General features: G+C 44.4%; 1 protein-coding gene across 1 annotated transcript in view; it reads left to right on the forward strand.

Annotated features, from left to right (window-relative positions):
• Positions 1-27,848, forward strand: part of LOC144753329 (glutathione peroxidase 3-like) — a 97,397-nt gene that overhangs the window by 46,733 nt on the left and 22,816 nt on the right. Inside the window, exons 4-5 of the mRNA XM_078641065.1 lie at positions 5,395-5,525; positions 11,547-11,677. Of these exons, the coding sequence (XP_078497191.1) occupies positions 5,395-5,525; positions 11,547-11,677 (262 nt within the window). The remainder of the gene's footprint in view (positions 1-5,394; positions 5,526-11,546; positions 11,678-27,848) is intronic.

Below are 27,848 nucleotides of genomic sequence, written 5' to 3' on the forward strand. Positions count from 1 at the left end.
GGTCCAAAGTTCAATAACCATTAAAGGCTAAAAAGTTGGTTCTATGTAATATGTGGGGAGCACGGGTAGAAATCGTACATATCCAAAATACGAATGGTGCCTTGTCTTTCTTTGGGGGGCAAAATCGTAAAAAGGGGGCAACATTCCTGTTTTTGAATTTGATTAGTACCAGGTCCCCAGCGATGTTTTTGGGGAGCGTCCCTAACCATCCCACCCTCCTGACACTCAAGATACCACCATCTAACTCAGGTGGCAAGGGTCTATTGTTTTTTAGCCAGAAAATGGACTTATTTAGCAGGTCCTGCTGGGATTCGCGTGTTCCCTGGGTGAGGGCAGGGACCCCAGAGAGAACAGACACATACGGGGCGGCCTCAGGGGGCAGGTTGATACGTGGCATTCTTACCAAAACAGATCTAGCCACTGTATGAGTTTTTGATGCAGGTTTTAAGATTACTTTGGGGCCTGTTGGAGTAGGTGTACAGGGAGGCTGTCTTTCAATGACACCGTTACCAGACTTATACTTTTCGGGGGCGATGGGAGGGTTAGGGCAGACGGCTGTGGCCATTATATTAGATGAAAGAGGATACTTTCTGATTACTGTCTCAATGTTAATCAGCCTTTCCCCTAATTCATTGATTTTTGTGACCAAGGGAGAGATGACAGCTAACAGCAGTTGCTCAATTTGAGCCAATAAAGTCAATTTGGGAGACAAAAGAGGGTCCTCTAATTTGTCCACGGCCGGGTCCTCCATAGATGCTGTTGGGTTAGCGAGAGATAAAATTGCGCTGGTGCACAGATTTTGTGTGCTTGTATTGTTCCCATTGTCATTGTCAATTTTGCTGTCGTGCTTCCCTCTATTGTTGGAACCCAGGGGCGCAGCATTTACTTGGTTGTTGTCTTTATATACGGAAGGAGCAAGGACCCGTGGGGAGCCATTTGACTTATCACAAAGCATGCCCACAGTAGGGGAAGTTATAACATCAGGGGCGTACTTTGTGCCACATAGGGCGTTGAGCTCTTCCCAAATGGACATAGTGTTTATGATAGTAAATACGCCAGAAAGGTAAAAAAAAAAAAAATAGCAGCACAATACCTCCTTCTGTGATTAGATCAAGTGGGGTGGCCCGTCCCGTCCTCCTTGTGCCTCTGAGGGCCACAGAGGGCCCGCCCTTTGCCCGTGTTTTGCCCCGCGCGCGATCCCGCGACGCGGGGGCTCGCGCTGACCTTAAGCGCACCTCCGGGGGCGGGACAGGATGCACGCCTTCCTAGGCGGTATACACCTGTTACAACGCAATTTTTACTCCGCACTACCACTACAACGCGACCATTACAACGCATACCATTACAACGCATTGCGCTGGGGGGCGCTCTAGGATAGGGAATAAGTTTAATTTTCTATCCAACACCTTCCCTAGTGTCCACGGGGACTGGAGTTGGAATAGAAAATTATACTTACCACTATCCAGCACCTCTAAGCGCTATGCGTTGTAACGGTATTCGTTGTAAATACCGCGTTGTAATGGTATGCGGAGTAAAAGTATGCGTTGTAACGTCATACATCCTCCTAGGCGCAAGCGGTGCTGGGGGATGTAGTCCCCGGTCCGCCGCCTCGCAGGCAGAAGGGAAGTGGAGAGCCTGGTGGGTGTTGGGTGTTGCAGCAATGCAGCGCTGGGGCTGTGATGGGGCTGTGGTACACGGAGAGCCCAAACGAAGACCTCCCAGGTCAGTGTCAGCCCAAGTCCCCCGCTCCCCCGGGGTTCGCGCTGACCTTAAGCGCACCTCCGGGGGCGGGACAGGATGCACGCCTTCCTAGGCGCAAGCGGTGCTGGGGGATGTAGTCCCCGGTCCGCCGCCTCGCAGGCAGCAGGGAAGTGGAGAGCCTGGTGGGTGTTGGGTGTTGCAGCAATGCAGCGCTGGGGCTGTGATGGGGCTGTGGTACACGGAGAGCCCAAACGAAGACCTCCCAGGTCAGTGTCAGCCCAAGTCCCTTGTTCCATTTTACACCTGGCTATACAGCACAGCTGCCTGCAAAACCTATTGTTAACAATTCATTAAAATATATTTTAATTGAGCTGTGGCTACACCCAGAGAGGTATTTCTCGCTTAGCTCATGCTAATGGCTATTTGGTGCATTATTCCTTCTCCTATGGATTCCTTAAATTGCAATTCATGTGGGACTATTTCACATGTCAAAAGTGCACAGAACCATTGCACAATACATTATTTAGCTCAAAGATTCATTGTTTCCAGAAAGCAATCATTTCTTTAGTTATTTCACTGCAGCTGGCATATGTTTTAATTTTTTCATTAGGACTCAGAATGCAAGCTAGGCATATTGCCTTTGCCAATGCTTCTTTAATGTGTCCTTCCAGGATAATTTGATTTGTAAAAATATAAATTACTATAATAATATAGTATAATAATACTTTATATTTTAGACATACTCACAATATCTCTTTTGATCTCTTTCCGGTAAAAGTGATCCAACTAGTACATCCAACCCTTGATAGAAATTCATGAGTAAAACTAGAGGTCGGAATATGCATATAATTCATCAAAACTGGCGGTAGGATGCAACACGGAAGTGCAGACACCCAGACACCTTTATATACTCTGTCTACAGATGGAAAAGGACCCTCCAATACGCTTTCACAGGGAGTGCGCCTAAGCTATGGAATTCCATCCTACCCACCATCAGAGCAACCATCCCAGAAAGCCTTCAAGAGGGAAATGAAGAAGCTATTATTCCAGTTACATTTTTTAACATGACCTATCACCTTTAGAAACAAAGCGTACAGACGCTGAATTGTATTGAGTTGAATGGTCTTGTATGTGTAGGAGCGGCTGGGCATGAAAGGGTCTCTTCTCATGAACATTCAATTAGCCTATAGCTGTATTACCTCATTTTGTAAATATTGCCAAAACATGTTAACATAATTGTATTCTTACCAGTGACAAGAGCTCAACGTGTTCAACTCGCATAAGTCATTGTTCTTTTTCTAACTACTGTGTAGCTTTTTAAGTTCCCAGACTGTAGTCACTTGTCCATTCATATTTCTTGGCAATGACTTGAATGTCTGTAATGGCCCTTCTTAAGTTTCATCTGTTACTGGCAAGTCACAAGAAAAAGGCAGCAGCTAATAAATATGGCAGTACAAATATACCAAGACACAGGTGTGGGTGGAGGCCACGGGATGCCAAATAAGCTAAATACAGTGACAGAGAAAAAGAAATTATGACTATCGGAGAACAACAAATGAGACCGAGCAAGAAAAATGGAAAGAAAAGAAATAATTAGGCAGAATGGAATGAATAAATAAGAATGGATAGAAGGGTAGAAATGGAAGAAAGAAATTAAGAAAATAAGGAAGGAAAAGTCGAATTAAAGAAGGGTGGAGGAAGCATAACAAAAAGAAAAAGTGAAGAACCAAAAAAGATGGACGAGATAAAAAGGAGGACTGTGGAAAATCGAATGAAATAATGGAAATAAGGAAAGAAATATGGATACAAGACATAAAAGATGGAAAGAGACGGGACGAAGGACATAAGGAATCAAAGATAGAAAAAATTAAGAAGAATAAAGAACATAACTTTTTTTGATGAATTCTGGTAACATCATGCTGTAAAATTCAACAGTTTGAACTATTTTTCGCAAACTTTCCGCGGAGGTAAATTCCCACATGCCTGCTTACAAAGGATAGTGGTCATTCGCTCACTCACTTGGTGTCCTCTGGTTCAAAGTGTGGGGTAGTTTATTTCTCTCGCTTCTCCCTTGTACACACAGTCTACAATCACCTTTATTTAGAAATAGATGTGTTCGAAATGTTTCATTAATATGAACTAGATTGGATATGTTTGCTTCTGTTTGTTAAATTATCAAAATATTTGGTCCATAAATAGGGAATCTTTTGTAAGGTCAAGATGTGTTACTCGATTTTATGCACTATGGAAGGGATCGTGTCTTTTTAAAGGAGGCTATTACATCCTAAACATGGTGTAGAATCTAGATTTGAAATTATATAAATGGCCAGCTTCATCAACAGTATATTATTTTGTATCGCAAGATATACAACGTTATTAATTCGTGGTTGGGGACCAGGGAGCCACAGATAATCATATGAGTGATCACCACTTTCAGACTTCCCTTGGCTCTTGCCATCGCAGGGCAAACAAAGCAATCTCAAAGGTGGAAGTTCAAAGGGCCTGTGGTGCTCATTCATCAACAGAGAGTTGGCCGCCTAAATCCTCTTGACTCCCAAACTGGACAAGGAGTGAAGACCATGATCAAGGAAGGTGGAATAGGTTGATCTAGGTACCAAACAACACATTTTACGCAGTTGCACTAAAGATGTTGACGTCCAGCACAATTATGCGCATGCCACACTTCAATAATTGCTCAAACACATAAATATCCTTAAAATACAAATAGGAGTTCACATAGTAAAAAATACAAAAATGAGCAAAGCACAAGGAAAACCACAGACTGTTAAAATGGTTTGCTGTTTGTGATCACTAAATGACAGTGATCTGCACTGCACTGCAGCGTTGTGATTGGTAATGGGAGCCTGTGTAGCGGGTGCTTCCTGATCCTCGAAGATCAGAGCAGGAGCAGAGATGGGGGACCCAGCAGGAAATTAAGTGTTTTGTTTTTTTTGCGACCCGCATGCCCATCTACTCCCCCATGCCTACCTATCCCCCTGCGCCCACCCGCGAGTCGTGCCAGCCACCACGGGCAGCTTGCGTGAGGGGGCAGGGCAGGGCTGAAGAGCAGGGGAGGCGGGTACAACCCTCCTAAGTGTGCAATGACTGTTTGGATGGCCCTTTTGGGCCACCCAAAACCGTCACACGCACTCTCCCTCTTCTCCATGCAGGCTGAATTACAGCCTGCGTGGAGAGCATGCCCACCCCTACAGCCCCTGGCTGAGCGCCGTGTCAGCACTCAGACCAATCACAACGTGATTGGTCAGGGAAGCCTGTTTGCCGGGTACTTCCTGTTCCTGGAAGACAAGAGCAGGAGCAGAGACGCGGGACCCGGCAGGAAGGTAAGTGTTTTCAAAGATGATGTGTCCCTCACGCCCCTCTACCCTTCCCGCACTCGCCTATCCCCTCCCACCCCCGCGCCCGCCCCAACACTCGCAAGTCGTGTCGGCCACGACTGAACATTGCAATTCAGAACAACATGCAAATTACAATGCACCTTTTTGTTTAACGTAAATTAGTGCGTTGCAGCCACAAAATAAGCTGTGCCTTCTATGTTAATGGAAAATATCTTTGAGAAACTGGCACAAAATGTACTAACAGGAAGGACAAAAGTATTATGCTTTGCACTGTCAAAGCACCACTTTAAACACACTTGGAAATACTGAACTAATTGCTTCTTGTTCTATATTTCAGAAGAGGATGAAGAAACTCAAAGTGTTTTACAATACGTCAGACCAGGGCAAGGATTTCTTCCTAATTTTCCAATGTTTGCGAAAGTTGACGTTAATGGACCCAAGGAACATCCACTCTACGCATATCTGAAGGTAAATAGGTCTGAAATTAAAGAAAAAGCAAGAGATGATGGTAAAACACCAGAGGGGGTGTGCAGATGTGTTTATCCACATTGTTGTAGTGCCCGGTGACTCCACATTAAATTAGATTATTGCTACACTGAGGAGCAATTCTACCACAAACACCCTAGCAAAAGGCTGAAAGTAATGCACATTGGTTACATGAGAACTGAATCAAATGTAACATTGTTACTGCAGGGATTTTTCCAAATTTTCCTCTAAGATCTAAACAGCATTCATACTGTCCCTTGTAGTAATTACAGGTTTTGTCTCACTGCTTGTAATTCTAGGTTTCGTATTCCTGCCGTAAATAAAGGCAAAGGTCCACAAACCAACAAATGCTCAGAGGAATTCATTGATATGTATGCTCCTAGCTTTAAATGATAGATACATTTCAGAAATTTTCAAATCAGCAGGACTCTGTTGTCATACGTCTCCAATTTGTAATTTTTTTATGTTTAAATGGCTTTCAATGCAATATTAATTTACATAATCAAATACTCAAATACATAATAACTAGGTAGATTTGCGAAATTCATGTATGGAAAAATGACTTCATGTAGTGCAAGTAGTACAAAATTATCTATGCAAAGCTCTAATCTCTTTAAGATATATCCTGTGTTAGATTTATCATAGAAATCTGTTAAAGCGAGCTATTGTCCTTCTACACTCCAGGCAGCCAAGAACATCACTATTAGGATTATTTGTGGCTTAAAAAATTAAGTCTCACCGCAGCTGACAATTGATAAAGTGGTTTACCATTGTTGATCAAATTTAGTAGCCTACTGACTTTGAGATAGAAAATGTTTTTATTTAAAAAAAACCCTGTTCCAGTACTGTTGCCAAAGGTACTAATTTTCGAGTTACTTGCAACCATCTTCACTTTAGCTTTGACCCAAAATGATCTGTAGCTAGGCATTCAGAAGGAACATTCGGTGATGGACGATTAATGGTAGCTGGTGCAAAACTGTGTAAAGTTCTGCCACAATGTTAAGAGACTTTCCATCTCAATATTAGGCTAAATTCTTATTTTTGCAGTTGCAGTGCTTTTAATTTCATATTTAGAGGCCAGTATAGCTATCTATCTGGATTTAAATTTGAATATGATTCGGGTTTCATGAATATAATGCATAGTTTTGTATAACTTAAAATGTATTTATGGCGACTCAACTGAGCTTGTCTAGGATATCTAATTGTTTAATTCAATTTAAATTGTTGGTGAAATAGATCTTAGAGTTATTTCTGATAATAATTCCACACGCTGTGCAATATTTTAATGTATGGTATGTTTTTGGTGGAGTTGGTATATTTAGAGATATTTTGGTGTGTATTTGATTTGTAAGAGCAAAGTTCTGTTTTTCTATTGGTTTATTCACTCTAAAGCCTATTTTCACTTGCAAAATTGAGCTTCATAAATAATATGCTGACGTAAACTAAATTCCTAACATCCACAGGACACAGATGTCTTAGTAGATTTTATCATGGTTCCCCAACAACAACAACAGCAAACACTGCCTCCAGTTACCTCACTAGCATTCTACTGGCCGAGTAAATGGCATGCCAAATAATCTAAACAGCACCCAAACAATCTCAGGCCACAAGCATCGAATGCTATAATCAACCACTTGCCAATGGTTAAGATACATTTACTGAAAATAGAAAATGAACCCCAAATGCACCAATGATGATTGAGCGTCACGAGCCACATTAGACTCTGTTCTGCCAAATAATCCACACCACTGACATGGGAAGAAACCTGAACCTGTTAGCGCTGCGAAGTATTACTAAAGGCAGAATGTGTTCTACACAAATGACTCAACATATCATACACTTAACATTTTGGTTTGTAGAATTCATTTCGATACGAGTTTGAAATTAACTAGAAATTAGAATTCTTGCATTTCTTGTCCTTTTAATCAGATACACATCTTGTAACACTCAATGGTGGTTTGGGAGGTTCCTAATATGTTCCGTTTTGAGCATAACAAAAGATTTTCCTACTCACTGAAAACCAACACTCCATCACAAACATGTATGAATGTTTTCTTCTTCGCCAGGGACTTCATGAGGCCTGGGTGAAAGTTTGATGAAACTAGCATGCAGAATGGAACCTTTGTATGGACTTCTACAATTCCTTTGGAATTAATTGTATGTCATTACATTTGGGTGGGAAAGGCTATATGGTGCAACATTTCTGCATAGTTTTCAATCTTCACCTAGCTGTAAACTCAGGTTGAGTGTGGTATTTGTGTTCCATACATTTGCTAATATTTCACGTCATGCTTATGTAATCAAGGATTTGCAAAGTACTGTATTGTTGTTAGAATAGCCTCACAGGTTCTGGTTCCTGCACATACTGGTCTTGAGGATTTCAACAGAGACCAGAGACTGTTGTCTGTTTTAGTAGGAATAACAGTTGTGTCAATGTGGTAATATTTATTCTGTGCGTGCGTTTCGTTGTAAATACGTTTGTGTTAGTTGGTATGTGTAGCTGGAGACCTTGATCGATTACATCTTCTAAAGGACTGATTTGTGCAACTCCCAGCTTGAGCTATGTGTGTGAGGTTGTGCAGGAAAAGCAAAGTGTACGCCACAAAACTAAGCATGGATCTGGAATAGAAGTCAAGTCCTGAATATTTACAGGAAGCTGGAAATTATTCACGGGAAAAGCCAAATGTTAAGGCTTCAGGGAAATGTAGGCCTGGGCATTATGCTGCCACAAAGCCTGATATGGATGCAAAATGAAAGGCAAGTTGCCAAAGAGCTGGAAGTTAGTACATGGATATAGAACAAGGTCAGTAGTTACTGGTACTACCAAAAGCCTTAATCTTCAAGTTTCAACTGGGGACAGCTGGTGTTAAAAGCATCTGCAATCCTCTGATTAAACACCAGATGAGAAAGAGGAATTACCAATGGAATCCGCCATTACATTTCAAATTCCCTTTGTAATTCCTTATTTCTCAATATAACCTCAGGATTCCATGTGTTACCTCCAGTGACTCTGCACCCCTGGAGTTACCAGAACCCCGAAACTGGAAACCCTAGAAGGTCGAAAGAACAGAGGATATATTCGCACACTTTGATGAAATCGAATAGAAGTTGTAGGGAAATTCAGTAGCAATCCTTAACAAGCCCTTCCTCTTTTCTCTGATCGTTTGGCTCCCAATCTGGATAGGTATTAATATTTCTACCAGCAGGGCCATGAGCAGTTGAGTTTAGGGCTGTTAAAATTTTTAGATTCACCCTATTTTATCTTTAACGCAGAAAGCAACTAACATTCATTGGACTCTTGTCCCCCTTAAACAATTTTCAAAATCTAGGTCCAACCGTAGGCCACACATTTGCAGATGTATGTCACCGTCAGGGCCCACTCTCCAGGTCACAAGGCAATGACTCCAATGGTGCATACCTTGTCCAGTGCATCCTGAGTCAGCCTGTATCCAGATGGTGCAATTCTATTGACTGGATTCGTTATATTAGACCAAGATGAATTGTATTTTCAGAACTGTGATGTCTGATACCTCTTCCATTCAGAGGCTATACCCAACCTGAAGCAAAATACCTACCTTGTTTGCGTTTATGCTGCAGTCAATTATTTCCTACAACCTGAAATGACAGGAAAAATAAAGCCAATTATATGTTAGAGCAGGCAGGGGGGAAAGTGAGCAAGAATGTATATAACACAAGATAGATCAACCCATTCCAAGCATATGAGCTAGTCTTAGAGCAGAAACAGATAACTCAGGCTTTTCAGCTTCTATCTGAAGGGTAATAGGCGCATGTGTTAGAGGGTTAGCTGACAGATATTCCGGATAGAGAACGGAGGAAAGAGGTCTCAGATTTATTTTCTCTTTGAATTACTAACAGCCGGGCAAGTGCGGCTCACACCTCCCTCCTGCTTTAGGACAGATTCATGTGTACCCCATGTCACTTGGAGGACCCAGATAAACTGCCTTTAAAATCATGATCAAAGTTTTTTAAATGGATGAACTGTAGTATAGTTAGTCTCTGAAATTCCTTTAATGGCAACCAGATGACAATAAACCTAGAGATTTCTCAAGTGAGTTTGGTCACAAAGTTGTAAACGTCAAGGGGTTGGAGTTGGTCTTGCAACAAAGTGCAGTGTGTGGCCTTTCAAAGAGGCTGCACCCTATATTGGGAGTTGCCTTCTGTTAGAATGGTGGAGTTTCTTTTAAGTGAGTACAGTCGCAAGGAACACATCTACGCCATAAACTATGTAATGGGGTCTAGTGTGTTAGTGGACTAATGCCTGCTTTCAGCTCCCTTCCTCATCGAGCCATGCTGGGCTCTGCAGTTCTGATCTGAAATGCACCTGAGAACAATCTGGCACAATTCTTATGAGAAAGTAAACAAGTGTTGGCACATGTTAGCTTGTGAAAGTGAAACTCAGTTTACCAGTGTAATATGTAGATATATCGCTGTTTAACATCCGGAGACGCCCGGTAAAAGGTTGCAGTGAATTTACTAAACTGCACACCTGGCAAGGACTCCACTTTAAACGTGCACTATTCCTTGAAGCTGATTCCTTGTATGCGGAGCCTGTTATGAGGCAAACTCATAGGAAACCATAGCCTGCCCCTCTCTAGGTGACCCCATCTCGAAACTGAGGGAGTGAAATGACCATTTGTCTTATTGCAATGGAAGAACTCTGTACGGCAGGAATGACCGGTACATTCAACCAATGGCTCAACCATGTGAGCAAGCATAGGACAAGCAATTGTGCCTGAGTTATATGTGCTAACATGTAAGTAAGCACCTTAATCACAGCAGGAATCGACAGAAAGAGCATAGATGTAATGTAGTCCCTCATGTAAGCACTGGAGTGAAAGCGGAAGGATACTTTCAAACTGCAAATAGTAATAGGTGAGAGAGGTAGTCCACTGGGCCGGCCGAGCCAAGATGTGATTGACAAAGTCTCAACCCAATCACTGAAATGCTGGTTAAAGAGAGCAAACGGTTGATAGAGACAGACCTAAAGTTCCCTCTAAGTATTGTTAGCAATAGGTTGACTGCACTGTCAAAAGCCAGACCTAAAAATGACCCCAAACACTACCAGGATAGGGGGGTCACATAATATATGTGTTGCGTGTAGTCACTAAAGCAGTCTGCCAGACCTAACAAACAGCGACTTATTTAGAGTATCATTAGCTGCTAATAAATACGCATTTTCAAAGAAAGTTAATTGAACAAAATCTAAAGATGAAAAGAATTTATTACCACATATGTGTAAATATGAATTTAATGCAAAAATACACAGGCACTCAATATTTTGATATTTTGCCATGAATGTATTACCACTAAATTCTGAATCAATGTACAGTTCTGGTAGAATGCCATCTGATATCTGTAATACTAGTGGGTTATTGCAGGCTATTAACATTAGTTGTAGCGTCACAAAGGAAATTTTCGAGCATTTAGTTAAATAAATAGAACAGGTCTTTCACAGTCAAATAGTATACTTTAATCAAAAACAATTGCTGTTGCCTTTGAATGTTAACTTAGAGAACGTGAAAGACGAGATGTGCCAAAAAGTGTAAGAATTAATTTCAGCAAAAAGATGGGATGGTTCAAGGTTTGTCAAACACTTTATTGGTGGATTTCAATGTGGTTGGACAGACTACTAGATCTGCCACCCTGCGTCTAGGGAAATGACTGCTTTTTCTTGTAGACAATGCTGAAAAAAACAGATTAAGGAATCAAGCTATCACTGAAAGTCTCACATGTCATTATGTACGAGGCAGATTTTTATATGTAATGTGAACTAACTTATTCAAGGTGGTTTGAATTCTAAGGGGTTTAATAATCTATTCAATCTTCCTAGAGATTTAACAGGTTCAGAGAACCAAAATAAAAACCCCAAATTTGGCTTAAGGCTATCAAAGAGGCGTGTTAGATAGCATGTCGATCACACTTTTTATATTTAATTAGAAAAAGTACCTAAAACTATGGCTTGTATTTCCTGTTTCTTTCTAGGAATCCTGCCCTTTTGTGAACCCCATCATTGGTGATACAGACAGGCTGCACTGGTCCCCTTTGAAAGTGAGTGACGTGCGCTGGAACTTTGAGAAATTTCTGGTTGATGCAGACGGCATTCCCATAAGGAGGTGAGGAACACCCCAAGGCAATAAGCTGATGGGCATTGCTTAAACATTTTTCTGCAAGTTCGCTCGGGCCTTAAAAACAACACAACGTCTATTCCATTTTTGAAATGTTGTTAAAGCAGATTCTATTATGATTCAGTGCTTAGTGTCTAGGGATCTGTACCTATAATTTAACCTGTTCGGCAACCTATGTCTCCTGCACCACTTACACCACATGTGCCAGACTGATTTTAAGACCCATTTCTGAAAAGCTCTAACTTAGTTCTTGCTTCCCACTAAACCCTTCGAAACTGGACGTGAGGTGTTACAGAAACGTTAACATCATTCCTACATCGCATACACGTTCTTTATTTAGGAGTGTTTTTTAAAGTGCAATAAATTGGGTAGGTTCAATGCATAGGCTTATGAACACCCACAAAGGTAACATTTTGGTGGAGATTATTAGTTGAAGTGGATGGCATTCCTCTTCAAGTAATAATGACACTATTCCTTATTAGGTCCAGTTTGGTCTCCATAATTTAAACCTGAGCTCAACCGTTGGGAGCTGTAGCACAGACAGGCTTAACTTAGAAGCAATTATTAACGCGTTTATAAGTTAAAAAACGGTTAAAAGGTAGAAACACAACAATACAATAAAAATCCCACTCCAGTTAATTAAAATAGAGAACATTTGAATGAGCAAATAGATACTAAAACAACAATAATCGGTTGTAGGGAACTGGAGACATGATTTTTCAAAGTTTTCGGTGTTTCTGGTGCCAAAAAGATCAAAGTGCCAACTGAGGGTATCTGATCATGCTAGACCGGTTCAAACTCAAAAGTTAAGGCCAACCTCGATAGAGAGCACGTTGGCTACAGGGACCAGGTTTGTCCAAGTGGAAGGTTTACTTTCTGACTTAGTCTATTTTCTGGAGCAAGTCCTCTTCGATGAGGTCATCGGCGGGTCGGGTGCCAGCTGGATTAGAAGAGGGACTCATCGACGAAGGCTGGCTATGGTGCAGGACTTCAGTGGAAGCCTCTATGTTGGCCAGAAGTTCGAGGCTCCTAGGGTCAAAGCTGAGAAAACTCTGAGCGGGCAAAGTCGAAAGATCAGGCCGAGGAAGATGGAAGCAGGGTACTACTCAGCATTGGTCCAGCCGAAGTCCTCTACTTTCGGACTTAAAAACGTTTTTGAAAGTGAAGATCCTTTCAGCGGGGTGAACCAGCAAGCTGAGATCGACAGGCAATTTGACGTTGGCTGCAGATCGGTGGAAGCCTTTTGTTCTTTTTGCAGAAAGTTTGAAAGAAGTTTCTGAGTGTCCAGGCTTGTCGTTTTTAAGAGAGTAAAGAATACTCTGTAATACCAGCCAAGGGTCCAGGACCTTTTGGGCACCACTTGGGGATTACAACTCAATGTCCCAGAAGCCACCAGGAGGGTCCAGGGGCAATCCAGTTGGATCTGGTCAGCTGGGCTCAGCAGAGTCTTGGGCTTGTTGCAGTTTTTGCATTCCTGGAGTTTAACAGGAGGTTAGTTAACTATCCTTGGAGGACACTTTTCGTTCCTGGGTACAAGTGGGAAACAGGTCCAGCCCTTGAGGTTTCTCTCCACAGGTTCAACAGCAGTCCGACTTCTATCTTCCACAGGTCTAGAGGTGTTCTGAAGAAGGTACCCATGGGTACCATTTTTATGTCTTGCATTAACTTGTGGGTGGGGGAAACTCCTTGGCCCAATAGGGAAAAAATTCCTAGGGGCAACCCTACCCACTGTGACATCATTTCCTAGGGGACTGGCCTTAAGCAATTTCACATTCCACTGCCGTAATGCAACATGGCAGAACCTTTATTTCCCTGGTAAGAGCTCTGAGCACACGTCTGAAGGTTGTCTAGGGAAATGAAGAGTTCCCTCTGCAAACCAGTTCTGGAACAGGTTTTCCCCAACTGGTATTCGTGCCACTCTAGCTACTGGGACAATGAAAGGGGTAGCTTTGAGTTACATCTGCCTTTGACAGGGGATGCCCCTTTGAAGCTTGTGCAGTTGTTGGGCATATCTTCCAGGCCATCCTGTAAGGAGGAGTTCACACCTCTTCCAAACATAGGTCCTTTTGTTCCCTTATCTTAGAGCTATTCACATCTGCTTACAGTGAGTCAGCAGGCTGCCAAGTGACAGTTGGAGTTTAACTCTGAAAAGGCTACCAAAGGCTTTAGGCAGGAAAATGGCAACCTTCTAAAAGTGGCATTTTAAAAATAGTAATTTAAAATTCAACTTGAACATTAGATTAGATATTAAGTCACTATTATTTTGAGTCTTTAAACCAGGGTTCTAGTCATCCCCAAACTGAATCTATCTATACTACTATAATAAAGTAAGAACTTTCAGGCTTTGAGGCGGGTAAACTCGGGAACCACGGCGCCAATCTACACACCCGATACACCGTTGAAATTGCCAGGGTGTGTAGATGGGTATAGGCTATATAAATATAAAAAATAAACGTTATTTAAAAAATTTATATTAAAAAAAAAGTAGTCCCTCCAAAGTAGCGCCGGCCGCAACGTGCGTGCTCACGTCAGGAGCACGGGGAGGAGCGGCATCCTAGGAGCAGCGGACATGGCGCGGGGGAGGAGCGGTGACGTGAGGAGCTGCGGACAGGCCAGGGACGGTGCGAGCAGCGGAGAGGCGGAGATGGCGTGGGGGAGGAGCGGCGGCGGACAGGCGGTGAGGAGCAGAGCGGCCAGGAGCGGTGAACTGAGGAGCGGCGGATGAGGTAAGGCTCCGGGGACAATGTCGGGGCAGGCGGGTGTCAGGCCAGGCGGGGGACGGGGAGTTAATGTCGGGGCAGGCGGGTGTCGGGCAGGCGGGGGACGGGGAGTTACAACACAGAGCGGCCAGGAGCGGTGAACTGAGGAGCGGCGGATGAGGTAAGGCTCCGGGGACAATGTCGGGGCAGGCGGGTGTCGGGCCAGGCGGAGGACGGGGAGTTAATGTCGGGGCAGGCTTTGTATAGCGCATAATCACCAGCAGGTCTCTTTAAGAAAGCTTTAAGAAAGTGGCCAAACCCACCAGCAGTTACAAACACAACACTTGGAGAGGTTTTATCTGGGTTTAATACACATGGCCTACTTTTTAAATGTCATGCACCCTGCACTATGGGCGTTTTGGGTCTTCTTTAGGGGTGACTTATAAGTATTAAAAAGAAAGGATTAGTCCTAGCAAAAGCTTTATTTTATGAAACAAAGGCGATATCAACCTGCACACCTATTCAAATGTGTGTAAGATAAGTTTATAGAATCTTAATCTTTGTTCTACATTGAACAACATTTTTGACAATGGTGCTACCCCGGAGTTCCCGGACTATCCCCTGTCAGGTCAAAAAATAATAAGTATAAACACAATGTGTTTAGAAACCGAGGTACACTGTTCAAATTTGCCCTTTAAGGTGCTTAATCTAAATCACAAATTTCTTTGAAATTTTTTGAAAATTTTTTAAGGAAAAAATGAATGAATGAATCTTCATCAGTAATCAATTTGCACTTATGAACAATAAACTTTCAAGTAACAATCTCAGAAATTCACAAATTACAACATTTGTAAATTACTATGTCAGCAACCAGATAAGCATAATTTCAGTGATAATACCAAAATAAATGAGAGAAAGAAGAAAACAACAATGCTTGTGCTGTATGCAACAGGCTTTATGAATAGAAGATATCTTTTACAAGGTTTCTCAGTATTCCAGGGTAATTCTTTCAATCCATCAATAATGCATCCACAACTTCCCAATGCATTTCGGTGAACAAAACACCTTCGTCAGGGGAACACTGCAAACAAAAATCATAACCATTCATGTTGGTAATTCTAAATAACTTCGAAATTTAAACATGAGTAATAAGACTAAACCATAAGTCAGAGCGAACATCTTGACAAGGAAGAGGTGCATAGATGACGTGGAGGTCATCTGGCAAGGCGACCTTGTGCCAGTAACAAATTTCATGACTTGGTTGAATGCCCAAAATACCTTCCTGAAGTTTACCAATTCTGTGTCAAACAAAACCATGGTATTCCTTGATCTCAATATCTACATTGAAGGGGGCTACCTAAAAACAATGACACATTTCAAACCGACGTCTAGGAATTGCCTCTTACGGTTTGATAGTTTTCATCCACGTCATTTACGTGAGAATCTTCCCTACGGCCAATTCCTCCATTTACGGAGAAACTGCAGTGATATAAGCCAGTACAAAGTACAAGCATCTGACCTAAAAGCCAAACTACAGAAAAGAAATTACCCAGATAAAATGATAAACTCGGCAATGAAAAGGACACGGAACAACCACCGCGATGCTCTTCTTGAGGACAAGGTGCCAAAAGACATGAACCCCAACAGGCCAATATAAGTGACCACATATAGCACACATTCAAACGATGTCACAAAAATGATCAACAAACACTGGCGGACACTAACCTGCTGAAAACTCTCTTTTGAAAAAAACCTTTTTGCACACAGACGTGGAAAAAATCTTAAAGACATCCTAGTGCACGCAAGGCCTCAAAACAAACTACCAGACGAACCACATTGCAAGACGTGCAGGGCCATTATCCATGTGGGAATTGTAGTAGTTGCCACCTCACCAAAAAAAGTAAACAATTGACTTTCAGAAATGGCAGTAAGTGGGACCAATGAAAATTCACAAATTGCAACAGCAAACAGGTAGTATACCTGATTACATGTCCCTGTGGCCTTGAGTATGTTGGAATGACCACCAGGGCCGTAAAAGTGAGGATCAACGAGCATAAGAGCAACATAAGGTGCAAAAAGAGCACCACAAAAATGCAAACCATTTTCTACAGGAACAACACTGTGTCAATGTCTTGACATGGACAGTTATAGAGCAACTTCCATCTGAGTCTGGCTTATTTGAAAAGGAGCAACGATGGGTTTTTCGTTTGGGCACTCACATTAATGGATTAAATGATGACATCCCTTGGGGACAACTGCGCTGAAATACTCTAAATAGAAACTATGTGTTTAAAATCTTTGTGATGTCCCTTCTACAGGGCTCAGTATACCAGCTGATGGAGTATTAATGATACACTCCATTATAAGAAGACACATTTTTTCTCACTTTCTTTTATTTTTACTTAACTTGCTCCAAACAGATTTGCTCTTTAAAGAACACTTGGTATGGGATTTAACACCCATATCTGACTCTGTAGCGTACTCCAACCAGGCACACTGAAGGGTCCAAAAAGATTGCGATAAAGATCATCCTTAGATCGTAAGAAGCAAGGGTAATCACTGTCAGAAAGAAAAAAATACCCTCTAGGGATGCGCATGTGCAAGCCCCGAGACGAATAAAGACGCCTGCGCACCTCTCGCGCATGCACGGCAACAGACACGCTATCAGGAACCGGGCACTCATGCGCAAAAATCACGGCGCCTGCTACAACACCGGAGTGCCCATATTTGGCCTTTTTCCGATTCCAATCATACAAGTAACAGGCTCTAATCAGCGAGAGAAAGGGTATTTAAACCCGAGCGCGATACTATCCCGCATACCCAGCGGAGCCGCGCAGGTGGAGATAAAGGCGGAATGAGCTCTTCATAATCGTGAGTAATGGAATTTTAGGAAGGCAACAACCAAAAACCTGTAAGCAGTACGCTTATGATCCTTTAAACCCTTACTCCCAACAGGATGCATAATGGCTCGATTCAGTCCCCTATGACGCATTGAGGCTCATGAGGCACAACCACGAGTATTAAAGAGTATGTAAACAACCTTGTACATAATACCTCTTTGAAAACCCACATTAACTATAATGCCAAAATACAAAGAAAAGCACGAGAACAACATAGATGCTATTTACAAAAAAGAAAGTGTGTGCTTTATGTTTTGTGTCATGTATTTCCTGTCGTTGTCCACTTTTTTTCCTTTATAGGCACGATTACTGATAGTATGATAAAAAATGTTTTGTCTAGGTACCATCGGCCTAACCATTTCAACCCTACACCTCACCCCTCCCCCTTTTTATTCTTAAGGTGATATTACCTGAAGGGGCATACCATTTGAGGATTGAGGTGCATTCCTTCTTTCTTTTTCCTTTTTTTCAGGTTAGCGAAATCGTAAAAACCTCTAATAATATAAATAACAATTAGGTACAATATAGTTATATTGTTCACTTTTCTGTAGAATACAGATTTATAGCATATGTGAGTAAGGTGGGGATTTGTGCCACCCCGTCCTGAAGAAGAAGTCTTGTACTCCGAAACATGTTGACGCACACCAGAGGTTAACGTACATCATACTGCATTAATAACCTCGATTCACACTTTTTAATAGCACCAGCCCGGGGGCTAATTAAAAAAAATTTGTGTCACCCCACGGGCCAGGTGTTTTTTAACTCTCACTTAACACGTCAAACCCCACTACTCACTGACCTTCACACAAAACCCACACACACCACACATAGTCTGTGTATAAGTGTTCCCACGTAGTCGCAGGTCGTAGCACGCCGCATCCCGTAGAGGGGTGCTAAGACCCCAATGATGAAGCATGACACCAAGGGTCTTTTTGGTGTGTGAGGGGTATTTAAAAAACAAACAGTGCTCCCCACCACAGTAGGGACCACCCTGGTAGATTCTACTTTGTTTTTGATACACCTGAAGACATGTTTTGCTTTGTCACTTTAGTGGTGGCACAATCATTACTGCAGTACACTGATGGAGGGATTCTGCTTGGAAGCAGAACTGTGCCTTGGGATAACACAATGTCAGAATGTAGGGACTGAATCTCTCTACATCATCAGTAACTTTAGGCCCAACTCCAATGAGCTCACAGTGCCTCACCCGAACTCCTAACTTTTGCAGAGTAGCAGGTGATTTTGGCAAACCTGGTACAGGAAGCTCTAGTCCCCAGAGGAACCGTGGAGACAGATCATCACCTTTCGTTTCTCACTCATGCATGTCCATAGTACACTAAAGAAACACACAAAGGAAGTTTACAATGTATTTATTTAAACTATTGTAGTCTATTTTGAAGCAGGTGGGCTGCAATAAATAAACAAATTGAACTGAGCAAAGTGATCAGCATTACTGGCATTCTGTATACAATGAACAACCCAACCATGGCAAGTAATGTATCTGTCTAGGCCTACCCTCACTATGTGAACACAGGGAAATATTAGTTATCTCTGGGCTGCAATAACTAAACAAATTGAACTGAGCAATGTAATCAGCATTACTGGCATTCTGTATACAATGAACAACCCAACCATGGCAAGTAATGTATCTGTCTAGGCCTACCCTCACTATGTGAAAGGGAAATATTAGTGATCTCTGGGATGAACAACAGCCCCCTTACATGGTGTGCATAGTTAGGTGGTCTGCATCATAAGTGTAAACTGAATTTACACTAGGCTGCTGCCTCCGTTCCAGCACCAGACTCTCTGCTGAAATTCTCTGCTCTGCCCCCCAAGGGGGCGTGACACAGTTTATATGATAAGAAATACTGCTTTAGAAACCCGCCACTGTGCTACCGTGTTATGTCTTAAAACGTTAGTAGATGTTGCTGACCGTGCACAAGAAAACAATACACCATGTTGCTCGACCTTGTACAAAATATTCAGACTAAATCCCAAGAAGAGGCACTGAATAACAAATTACATCTACAGCATATTTCTAAAATAACATAATGTTACAAAAACAAATGTATGTGTGGCTGTTCAAAGCAGTGGCAGCCTAAATTACAAAATACGCAAAACTAAGTGAGAACCAAAGTGGGCCTAAAAGGGAAATCACTACAAAATGTGACATTTAACTTACAGGCCCTGGGTACACTGGGTACCATATTTTATCGAATGAAAGGTAAGTTACGTGTGCTAATTAGGACTTTTAACCAATTCAACAAGTCTTATGGGATATGTACTGGACCCTGGTTATAAGGGTCTCAGTGCACAGTGCCCAAAAACCAACTGCATCAGTCCAAACAAATGGAGGTGATCATTCAAAAAGAGACATTTTCTTACACCTATTCATCCAAATAGAAGATCAATTGGTTAATGCAACAGCTACATAATCTGTGCTATCAGGGTCGCAGGTTTAAATCTAAAATGACAAATTTGCCTTTCACTCATCTGATAAAAATAGATACACTGACCCACTTGGTGCTTGACACCAAAAAATGTCCAGTGTTTTATTTTCTTCACTCTTCCCATACGCATGACATGGTGCCACATTTCAATGGACAGAGCTTCCTTGTCTTCTTGCTTTGTCTCATTTGGCTCCAGGCACCAGTGACAAAAGCACAACATTAACTAGATCTTTATTGGCTGACTGTATTGCCATGTCTGCCGCATTTAGCAGGTCCTTTTTCTGAGGCACCCGAAGACCCATGTGATCCTATGCATGGCATCTGTTCTGGTTAGATGTGTCTTTCCAAGGCAGGCTCTCACTAAGTAAACTCTGCTGGCAACAGCTTCCATAGTGTGACTGCCACTTAAAGATACACACCCATCTTGTTGCCCAAATTGTTTTTTTGCCCCTCTAGCCCTGTCCTTTGTAATTGCTGTTCATAAGAACTCGTGCACATAATGCGACGTCCCACTCACCTGATATGAACTATAGGAATGGGGGATGTGAAAAGAAGAGGAAAAGTATTTAAAAAATAGGGATAATAATGTTCTTCAATGGTGGAGGGGTCAACTCTTAAACTGCATCCCTAGGCATTTATTCTAAAGGCTTTTTTGTATTCTTCTTTTACAAAAAAGCAATGTTCTCAATTTTATGAGGTGAGTCTGTCCTTTTCTGCTAACCTAAAGTTAAAAATACATGCTGTGTAATCTTGCAGTCTTGTTGTTTTAGACCCACATCATGATTTCGGTTATTCATACTATCAGAATGATAACATAACTCTACCGTCTTATGTTTTGCAAAGAATGTCCGCTTATTAACAACAATTAGTTTCAAACGGATCAAGTGCAGCCTTGTAAAGCAATATGAATTGAATACAATACAAAACATTGCCCAGTGCTCAGACAAGCCTCAAGTGCAAAAACGGAATCCATCACATGATGAGAACTATCATACACCTAAGTCTGTTCAGAAATTAGAAAGATAGATTAATAATGAGACCTGGCTTACACTCGCGCCCACACAAGTTACACACCAATTTGGGGGTGGCACTAGAGAGCTGGCAAGCAAGATGGCCGCACTTGTGTGAGGCCCCTGCTGCCTGGAATCACTGTCTGGCATCATCCTACATCGGCGGCGGCGCTAGCTGTCAAAAAGTCACACCCCTGTCCGGCCTAATATGCAGTGAGTCAGAATAACCAGGCCATATGCGGTGGGCGGCTGATGGCGATGGCGAGGATCAAGCGTGTAAAGCTACCGAGCGGTAAAATGCACTTGAAGATAGCGGCACCAACAGACCAACCTGTGGAGACGAGGAGATTGGGGGGTGGGGGGGCTAAGCGGAGAGCCCGATGTAGCTGACTACTGCCTGAATGGTTTCACTGCATCCAGTAGTTACACTGCCGTGCTGCGGATCGAAGGAGCAGGTTGGGATGGTGGTGGACACATTTGTGAGGTGAAGCCTGCCAAACCGTGGCACCACTGTACGCGGCCCTATGCTTCACGGCCCCTGATGCACGAAGAGACACGCCATCTCCTGCCAACATCTGGGGGTGAACTGGGGCGTCAGCGCCAGTTACCTGCTGAGCCCTGACCCTTCGTGGACATTGCCCGGACGCGGACGCTCTCGCCGACTTCAAAGTCGGACCCGCGGTGAGTGAGGCCGCGCTCCCAAGGGCCGACATGGGGAGAGAGGGCAGCGGCTGTGGAAGATGAGCTGCACGGGCCCCCCTGTACCAGTGCTTGACGTGAGCGCACCACCATGTCCGGCTCAATGGAAACAGCCCATTGACCACACAGCAGACACACTGCGGGCCCCGGCATTACTACGTAAGGCTTCGCTGTATTAGAGTCACGCAGGCCTCTTTGCTGATTGTCTGGCCAAGAGGAAAGCAATACCAGGCTAAGCACAGGCACCAAAGCTGGGACGACAGCGATTGGTCCCTCTGGGATTATACCCACTGCTATAGCGGGCCTCCGGCACTGCACATCGACAGTTTCCTATTTGCCTTACTCCTCGCCCAAGCAGGCTCCACCTCGGTGGTCTGGGCAACTAGCTGCCTTGAGCTTAGTTCCTGCTACCGCAACTCATCTGTTACAATGGGTAGAAGCGAAGGTAAGCAAGCCAAACTGCCCTTTGAATAACGTAAGTCTGTGTGAGTCCCAGCCGGGGATACAGACTTCAACATGATGGAGGGTCCTCGACTGACATCACAGTTGGTAGACACGGACATGAAATCCCTCTTACTGACCATGCGTCGAAGTCTCACATCAATCGAGGCCAAAATGGACCCATGTGCATGGATTTTATCATGCAAAAAACACAGTTGATGGACAGAATGTAGAACAATGTCATACATTCACCCCAGTACAAGGATCTGGGCCTAAATCCATCGGTTTTTTGCACTCCACACCACCCTGGGTTAGACACTGGCTATATGCAAATCAGCTCTGACCCTGTGCCTCATGGGAACAGTCCAGTCCGAGATGGATTTAGGCCCAGATCCTTGTACTGGGGTGAATGTATGACATTGTTCTACATTCTGTCCATCAACTGTGTGTTTTGGATTTTATCATACAGCGTCTAGAGAAACACGACTGTCGCATAAGTGAGGCTCAGTACAGAATATCGACCCTAGAGGATGAGTCCACAATGAGAGGAGAGAGTATGCAAAACATGGAGAGGCTCCTGAAATGTATTTCTGCAAAAAACAAAGATTTGGAGGCGTCTGTCGCACAGAAATAACATTAGAATTTTAGGAATCCCTAAATCCACAGCAACCGGACTCATGGAGGATTATGTGGAGGGCCTATTGTTGGACCTGTTCGAGCCACATCCCTCTCCAAACTATTGGTGTTGGAAAGAGCTCACCTCTCGCTCTCTGCCAGACCTCCCGTAGGTGCCTCGCCTAGGCCTATAATTGCTCACCTGCTCAACTACAAAGACCGAGATACATAGTGCCCACAACGTCATTCGCTCCCGCCCCGCTTCCCACACATCCAGCCCCAAAATGATACACTGGACACGTGATTATGGGTAAGAACTGCTGCAGGTTTATTTTCATACTACAAACGTATGACGTTTAGGTGGGTCATTTGCAGCGCTCAAGCGGGCGGACAGCAGGAAAAGAGGCCGAACCAGGGGCAGTCGGGGCTTAACTATTAGGTACGCCCCCCCCCCCCCGGCAGGTAAGCCCTCCCCTGGCCGCGTGATATGGCGATCGCGGGGAGGGGCAAGGAGTCCTGCATGCCTCCCCTCCACGCCCCCCGTATACCGGCGAGGAACTGTGACGAATGGCCACTAGGGAGCTGCCTCGCTGATGTGAGTTAGAGCGGAACTTCACAGCTTCTACACCGTCACGTTCTTAGTTCCCATCATTCGGCATCCTTCACCACCAGTGGGCCATCACCTGGCAGAACTGCTCATAATGTTACATGTTGTCTCCTTCAATCGTTGCCTTCTTTCCCATTTGAAACACTGTTGAAACCAGAACTGTTGCCAACCGCCATCCTACTCCCGAGCACCCTCATATAAACGAGGTGAAATTCCCTGTCCAATGTTATGGTTTGTGTTTTTACTCTCTTGGACTTCCTTTATCTACACTGATGTCTATTCTGGTCTGTCCATTACAGTATCTCTCTTCCCTCCCTCCACTTCCATAGTCCAATTTTCTTTTCTTCTAGCACTGCAATCTCTTCTGAACAAGTTTCCTTTTGTTTCTGGTATTGTTGGGCTCTATGTGGGCAGCCATTTGCCTACGGGTTTGAAGTGTGGGTGTGGGTTGGGGAAGGGGGAGGAGTTGTCCGTGGTTACAGTGGTACAGCACACAGTTGGCCACAGATACGCCAATGCATTACTGCATACAAACACCAGACTTCATTCTTTACGATACACATAACCATCACGCGAACGGGGGGGGGGGGTTTGGGCCCCTGGGGGCCGTTTTTATTACAGGGCCGTTTTTGCAGCATAGCTGCAAAATCGGCCCTGTACCAAAATCGGCCGAAAACCGGCCCCGTCAAAGAGCTCGGCGGCACCTCCAACTCCCCCGAGTGGGGAGGGGGGCCGGCCAAGCACTTTGCCGGGGCCGGTTTTGTTTCCCAATCCGGCCCTGAATGTAGGCACATACTTGGCTACCTAGATAGACATAATATCCAAATACAGTCCACTGCCTTGCTAGATGATAGCTTTCGTGAAGAGATAAAGCAGGAAATTTGTGATTTTTTCCCCAGGAACCTAGATACTGTCCCAACCCCAGCTAGTGTCTGGGAGGCCTTCAAAGTTTCTATACGGGGATTATGCATTGCCAAAGGGTGGGGAATCCTGCGGGACATTTGGGGATCGCTACAGAAACTACAGCAAACGATGAAGGACACAGAGACACACATCGCAGAGGCCCCAAATTACTCAAAGACAGGTGCAGCTACAGGAATTAACAACAGACTACCTAGCCACGGCGGAATTTGAATCTCTCTTCCACTCCAAGTATCATCGGACTCACAGGTTTGTGGAGGGGGAACGACCGGGGAAAGCGCTAGATGAGGTGGTGCGGATTCCCAGATTCACCAACAATATTTTCGGGTTGGTGGAGACGGCAGGCACCTTACAAACAGATTCTAGAGAAATACTTTGCACTTTCACAGATTACTACCGACACCTTTATGGCACACGCAGAATGCGTCAAATTGACATGGCATCCTACTTCGAGTACATTGCCCGAGGTTGACTCAGTGATCCTCACAGGGAGTTTCAATCTGCAGATATTGAGGAGGAGGAGCTCCGCGCAGTTATACTGCAACAATGCTCCGGCGAAACCCAAGGCCCGCCGGACTGCCGGCAGACTTCAATAAGTGTTACGCTGAAACGTTAATTCCCATTTTGAAACAGGTCTATGAGGAAACTAAACAGACGGGCACTCTCCCGTTGACTATGCGGAAACTGATGATTATCTCGCTCCTCAAGCCGGGAAAATATGCTGTCCAGGGCCGTTTCTACCATTAGGCAAGCCTAGACAGCCGCCTAGGGCGGCAAAAGGGGGAGGGCGGCAAAAAACATTGTTTGGCTCTTGACTCCAGAGACGCTGGGGTCACAGAGACATTTCTGATTTCTGACGTGACTGCTTGTTATGTGATCTTCGCCCAAGAGAGTGTTAAACAAAGCAGCACCTTCTTTGAATGGCTCAAATGAGGGACTTAATTGGGGGCCAGTGACGTTTGTGCCAGAATGAGACACAGCAGCAGATCCCAGTGCATGGGATTCACGGGTGAGACGCCCTCACACTGCTCCTATGAGACAGTTAGTGATTTATTACCTGGAGGAAGAGATGGGCATGAATGGGGTCCCTTGGTGGGAGGGGGGGGGGGTGGCAGAGCAGCCTGTCACCACATGCTTCTTCCCAGTGCCCAGAGAGGCCAGGCTGTTCCCAGAAGGGTGGACGCAGCCCAGGCCTCTCTTACAGCGGTACAAAGGCCGGCAAAGGCCGGCTGCCTTTTCCTGCACTCGTAAATCCTAACATGCAGTTCAGGCACACAGTAGGAGGCAAACTTTGTTGTTGTCATGATATTGATGTAATATTTGCTGCGGATGCTTAATTTAGGCAACTGTCTCATAACTGTGTGCCCCCAAGCCCCCACCCCCCACAATGAGCCAGAGTCTAATTCACATAATCAGAAACTGATTATTCTGGCTTCTCTTTAAAGTTACAATCCTTCACCATTACTACCCCCCTCGTTAGCATCTTTTCTTCTCTTTTGCCGAGTCTTCAGTTCTCCCCTTTTAACTCACACAACCTTTGTCATTGTCAGCCTCCCTCGTTTCCCTACATCTCTAATCCTCCTGAAATGGGAGCCCTACATAGCAGCAATGCAGAGTTTCACTCAATCATCCACTCAGCCAACGCCTTACCTTGAGACACAGACAGTCCCCACCCTACTTAATAAAGCAAGCATTGGCGAAGCCAATGGGTGTGGCTTGCATTTTGAAACCTGACTGATGTATTTTTAAAATGCCTATAGTAGTGCAAAACAAAGATAAAACGATTGCTTTTCTTATACAATGCATTTTGGAGAAAAATAATTTAATGCGACATGATGTCAAAAAGCACAGTGCCCATCGCGTGGAGTGTGCTCTGTGTGATCTGGGCCCAGTCGGTGGGCCGAGGAGGAGGGAGGGAGATGGGCGAGTGAAAGCACGCCAGTGAGATGTGGCTTCGGATGTTGTAGGTACACACACTCTTTGCCACCTAAGCTGACGACTGCAAAAAGAACAGAAGATGGACGGAATGCTGAGCCAATCAATCATTGCCCCAGTCAGTCACAGATCTGGGTTAAATCCATCGATTTTTTTGCATGCCACGCCATTCCACTTTAGACACAGCCACATGCAAATCAGTCTTGACCCTGTGCCTCAGGGGAACAGTCCAGCCAGAACTGTCTCGCCAGTTCCTCCCTGGATCAGAAACAAGCATCCTGGGACCTGTTTCGGGGCATCACCCCTCATTAGCCAGGATAGCTTGAATCTGGTGGCGTAGCGAGCATGCGTCCCACTTCTGGGCATACCCTTTCCACTTAGGATGACAATTGCAAAAAGAACATGATGGATGGAATGCTGGACAATGCAAACATTCACCCCCAGTCACAGATTAGGATTCAAGCTAGCCTGGCTGATGAGGGGTGAAACCCCGAAACCGGTCCAGAGTTTTACGTTTCTGGTCCAGGGAGGACCTGGCCTGGCAGTTCGGGATGGACTGTTCCCAACAGGGGCAAGACAGATTTGCATATGGCTGGGTCTAAAGTGGGGTGGCACTGTGACCCAAGGAACGTCAAATTTAATCCAGATCTCTTGACTGGGGTGAATGTTTTCATTTATTCAGCATTCTGTCCATCACCTAGGCAGTATGGCCTTGAAGGTAGGGACACGTTCCTTGGAGAATAAGCACTCTCAAAACCGTAACAGGGCTTTGGCTGCACTGAGAGTTCAAATCTCAGCCCATGGGAGGGTGGGACACAGTACATTCGGAGACTCTCGTTAACACCCAGCCTGTGTTCTCAGACCTCCCATCGCCTAGTGGCTCTGGGCTTCTTGGAGATCGCTGCATCTAGCAGCCCCCTGCCCTTTGGACCATCCACTGCCCCGGGAGAGTCTCTTGGAGCTACCACCAGCACTCTCAAGGACCACTTCCTCTAGCTGCTGCGCCCCCCCCCCCAACCCTCCCAGAGCCTATGTCTCCTTGCAGCCCGTCCTCTTAGTTCTCGTCCTCAAGCAGTCCTGGTCTTCTCGAAACCCTTTTTGTCTGTACAGCTCCTGTCCTGGCCGTTAAAGGTCCCACACTCCAGCAGCTCCAGTCGTATCAGAAATCCCTACCCCCTGGCAACCCAGGCTTTCCCTGGAACCCTCGGCATTCTTAGCTCCTGCCCCAGAGTTTCCGATCCCTCAGACCTCTCATCCACTAGCAGCCTCAGCACCTTCAACTCTCGTTCTCTAGCAGTCCCAGCCCTCTTAGAGCCCCCGTCCCCTAGCAGCCTCATTCCTCACAGAGCTCCAGTCCCGAGCTCCCAGGCCATTTTCATCTCTGCTTCAATTCATTTTCACCCCAAAATATGCTGTTTAAATATTTACTTTTATATTGAAAAGCCTGGATGACAGGGGGAGAGAGTGATGGTAGTAAAAGGGAGGGGGCAAAATTTTTCAATTCTCGCCTAGGGCGGCAATACACCTAGAAACGGCCCTGATGCTGTCATGCACAGCTTAGAGGCCCTTGTATTTAATTAATAGCGATGAAAAAATACTAGCTAAAGTACTGGTCAAGAGGCTAAGCTTGCTGATAGAGGGCCGAGTTGTGCATGGTCAATCAGGATTCATACCTGGTAGAGCCACTTCTCATAATTTACGCACTATATTTGCATTGCTGCAGGATATTGACCCTGATTTGTCAGCAGTACCGTACCATACAGTTTTAGATGCCACCAAAGCCATTGGTTCGCTAGAGTGGGATTGTATGTTCGCTGTATTGCGTATAATGGGCCTTCCATCTCCTTTCTTATCCTGTTTCTCATTACTCTACAGTCAACCA

The sequence above is a fragment of the Lissotriton helveticus genome, chromosome 5_1 (genome assembly GCF_964261635.1).
Source record: "Lissotriton helveticus chromosome 5_1, aLisHel1.1, whole genome shotgun sequence".
Classification (NCBI taxonomy): Eukaryota; Metazoa; Chordata; class Amphibia; order Caudata; family Salamandridae; genus Lissotriton; species Lissotriton helveticus.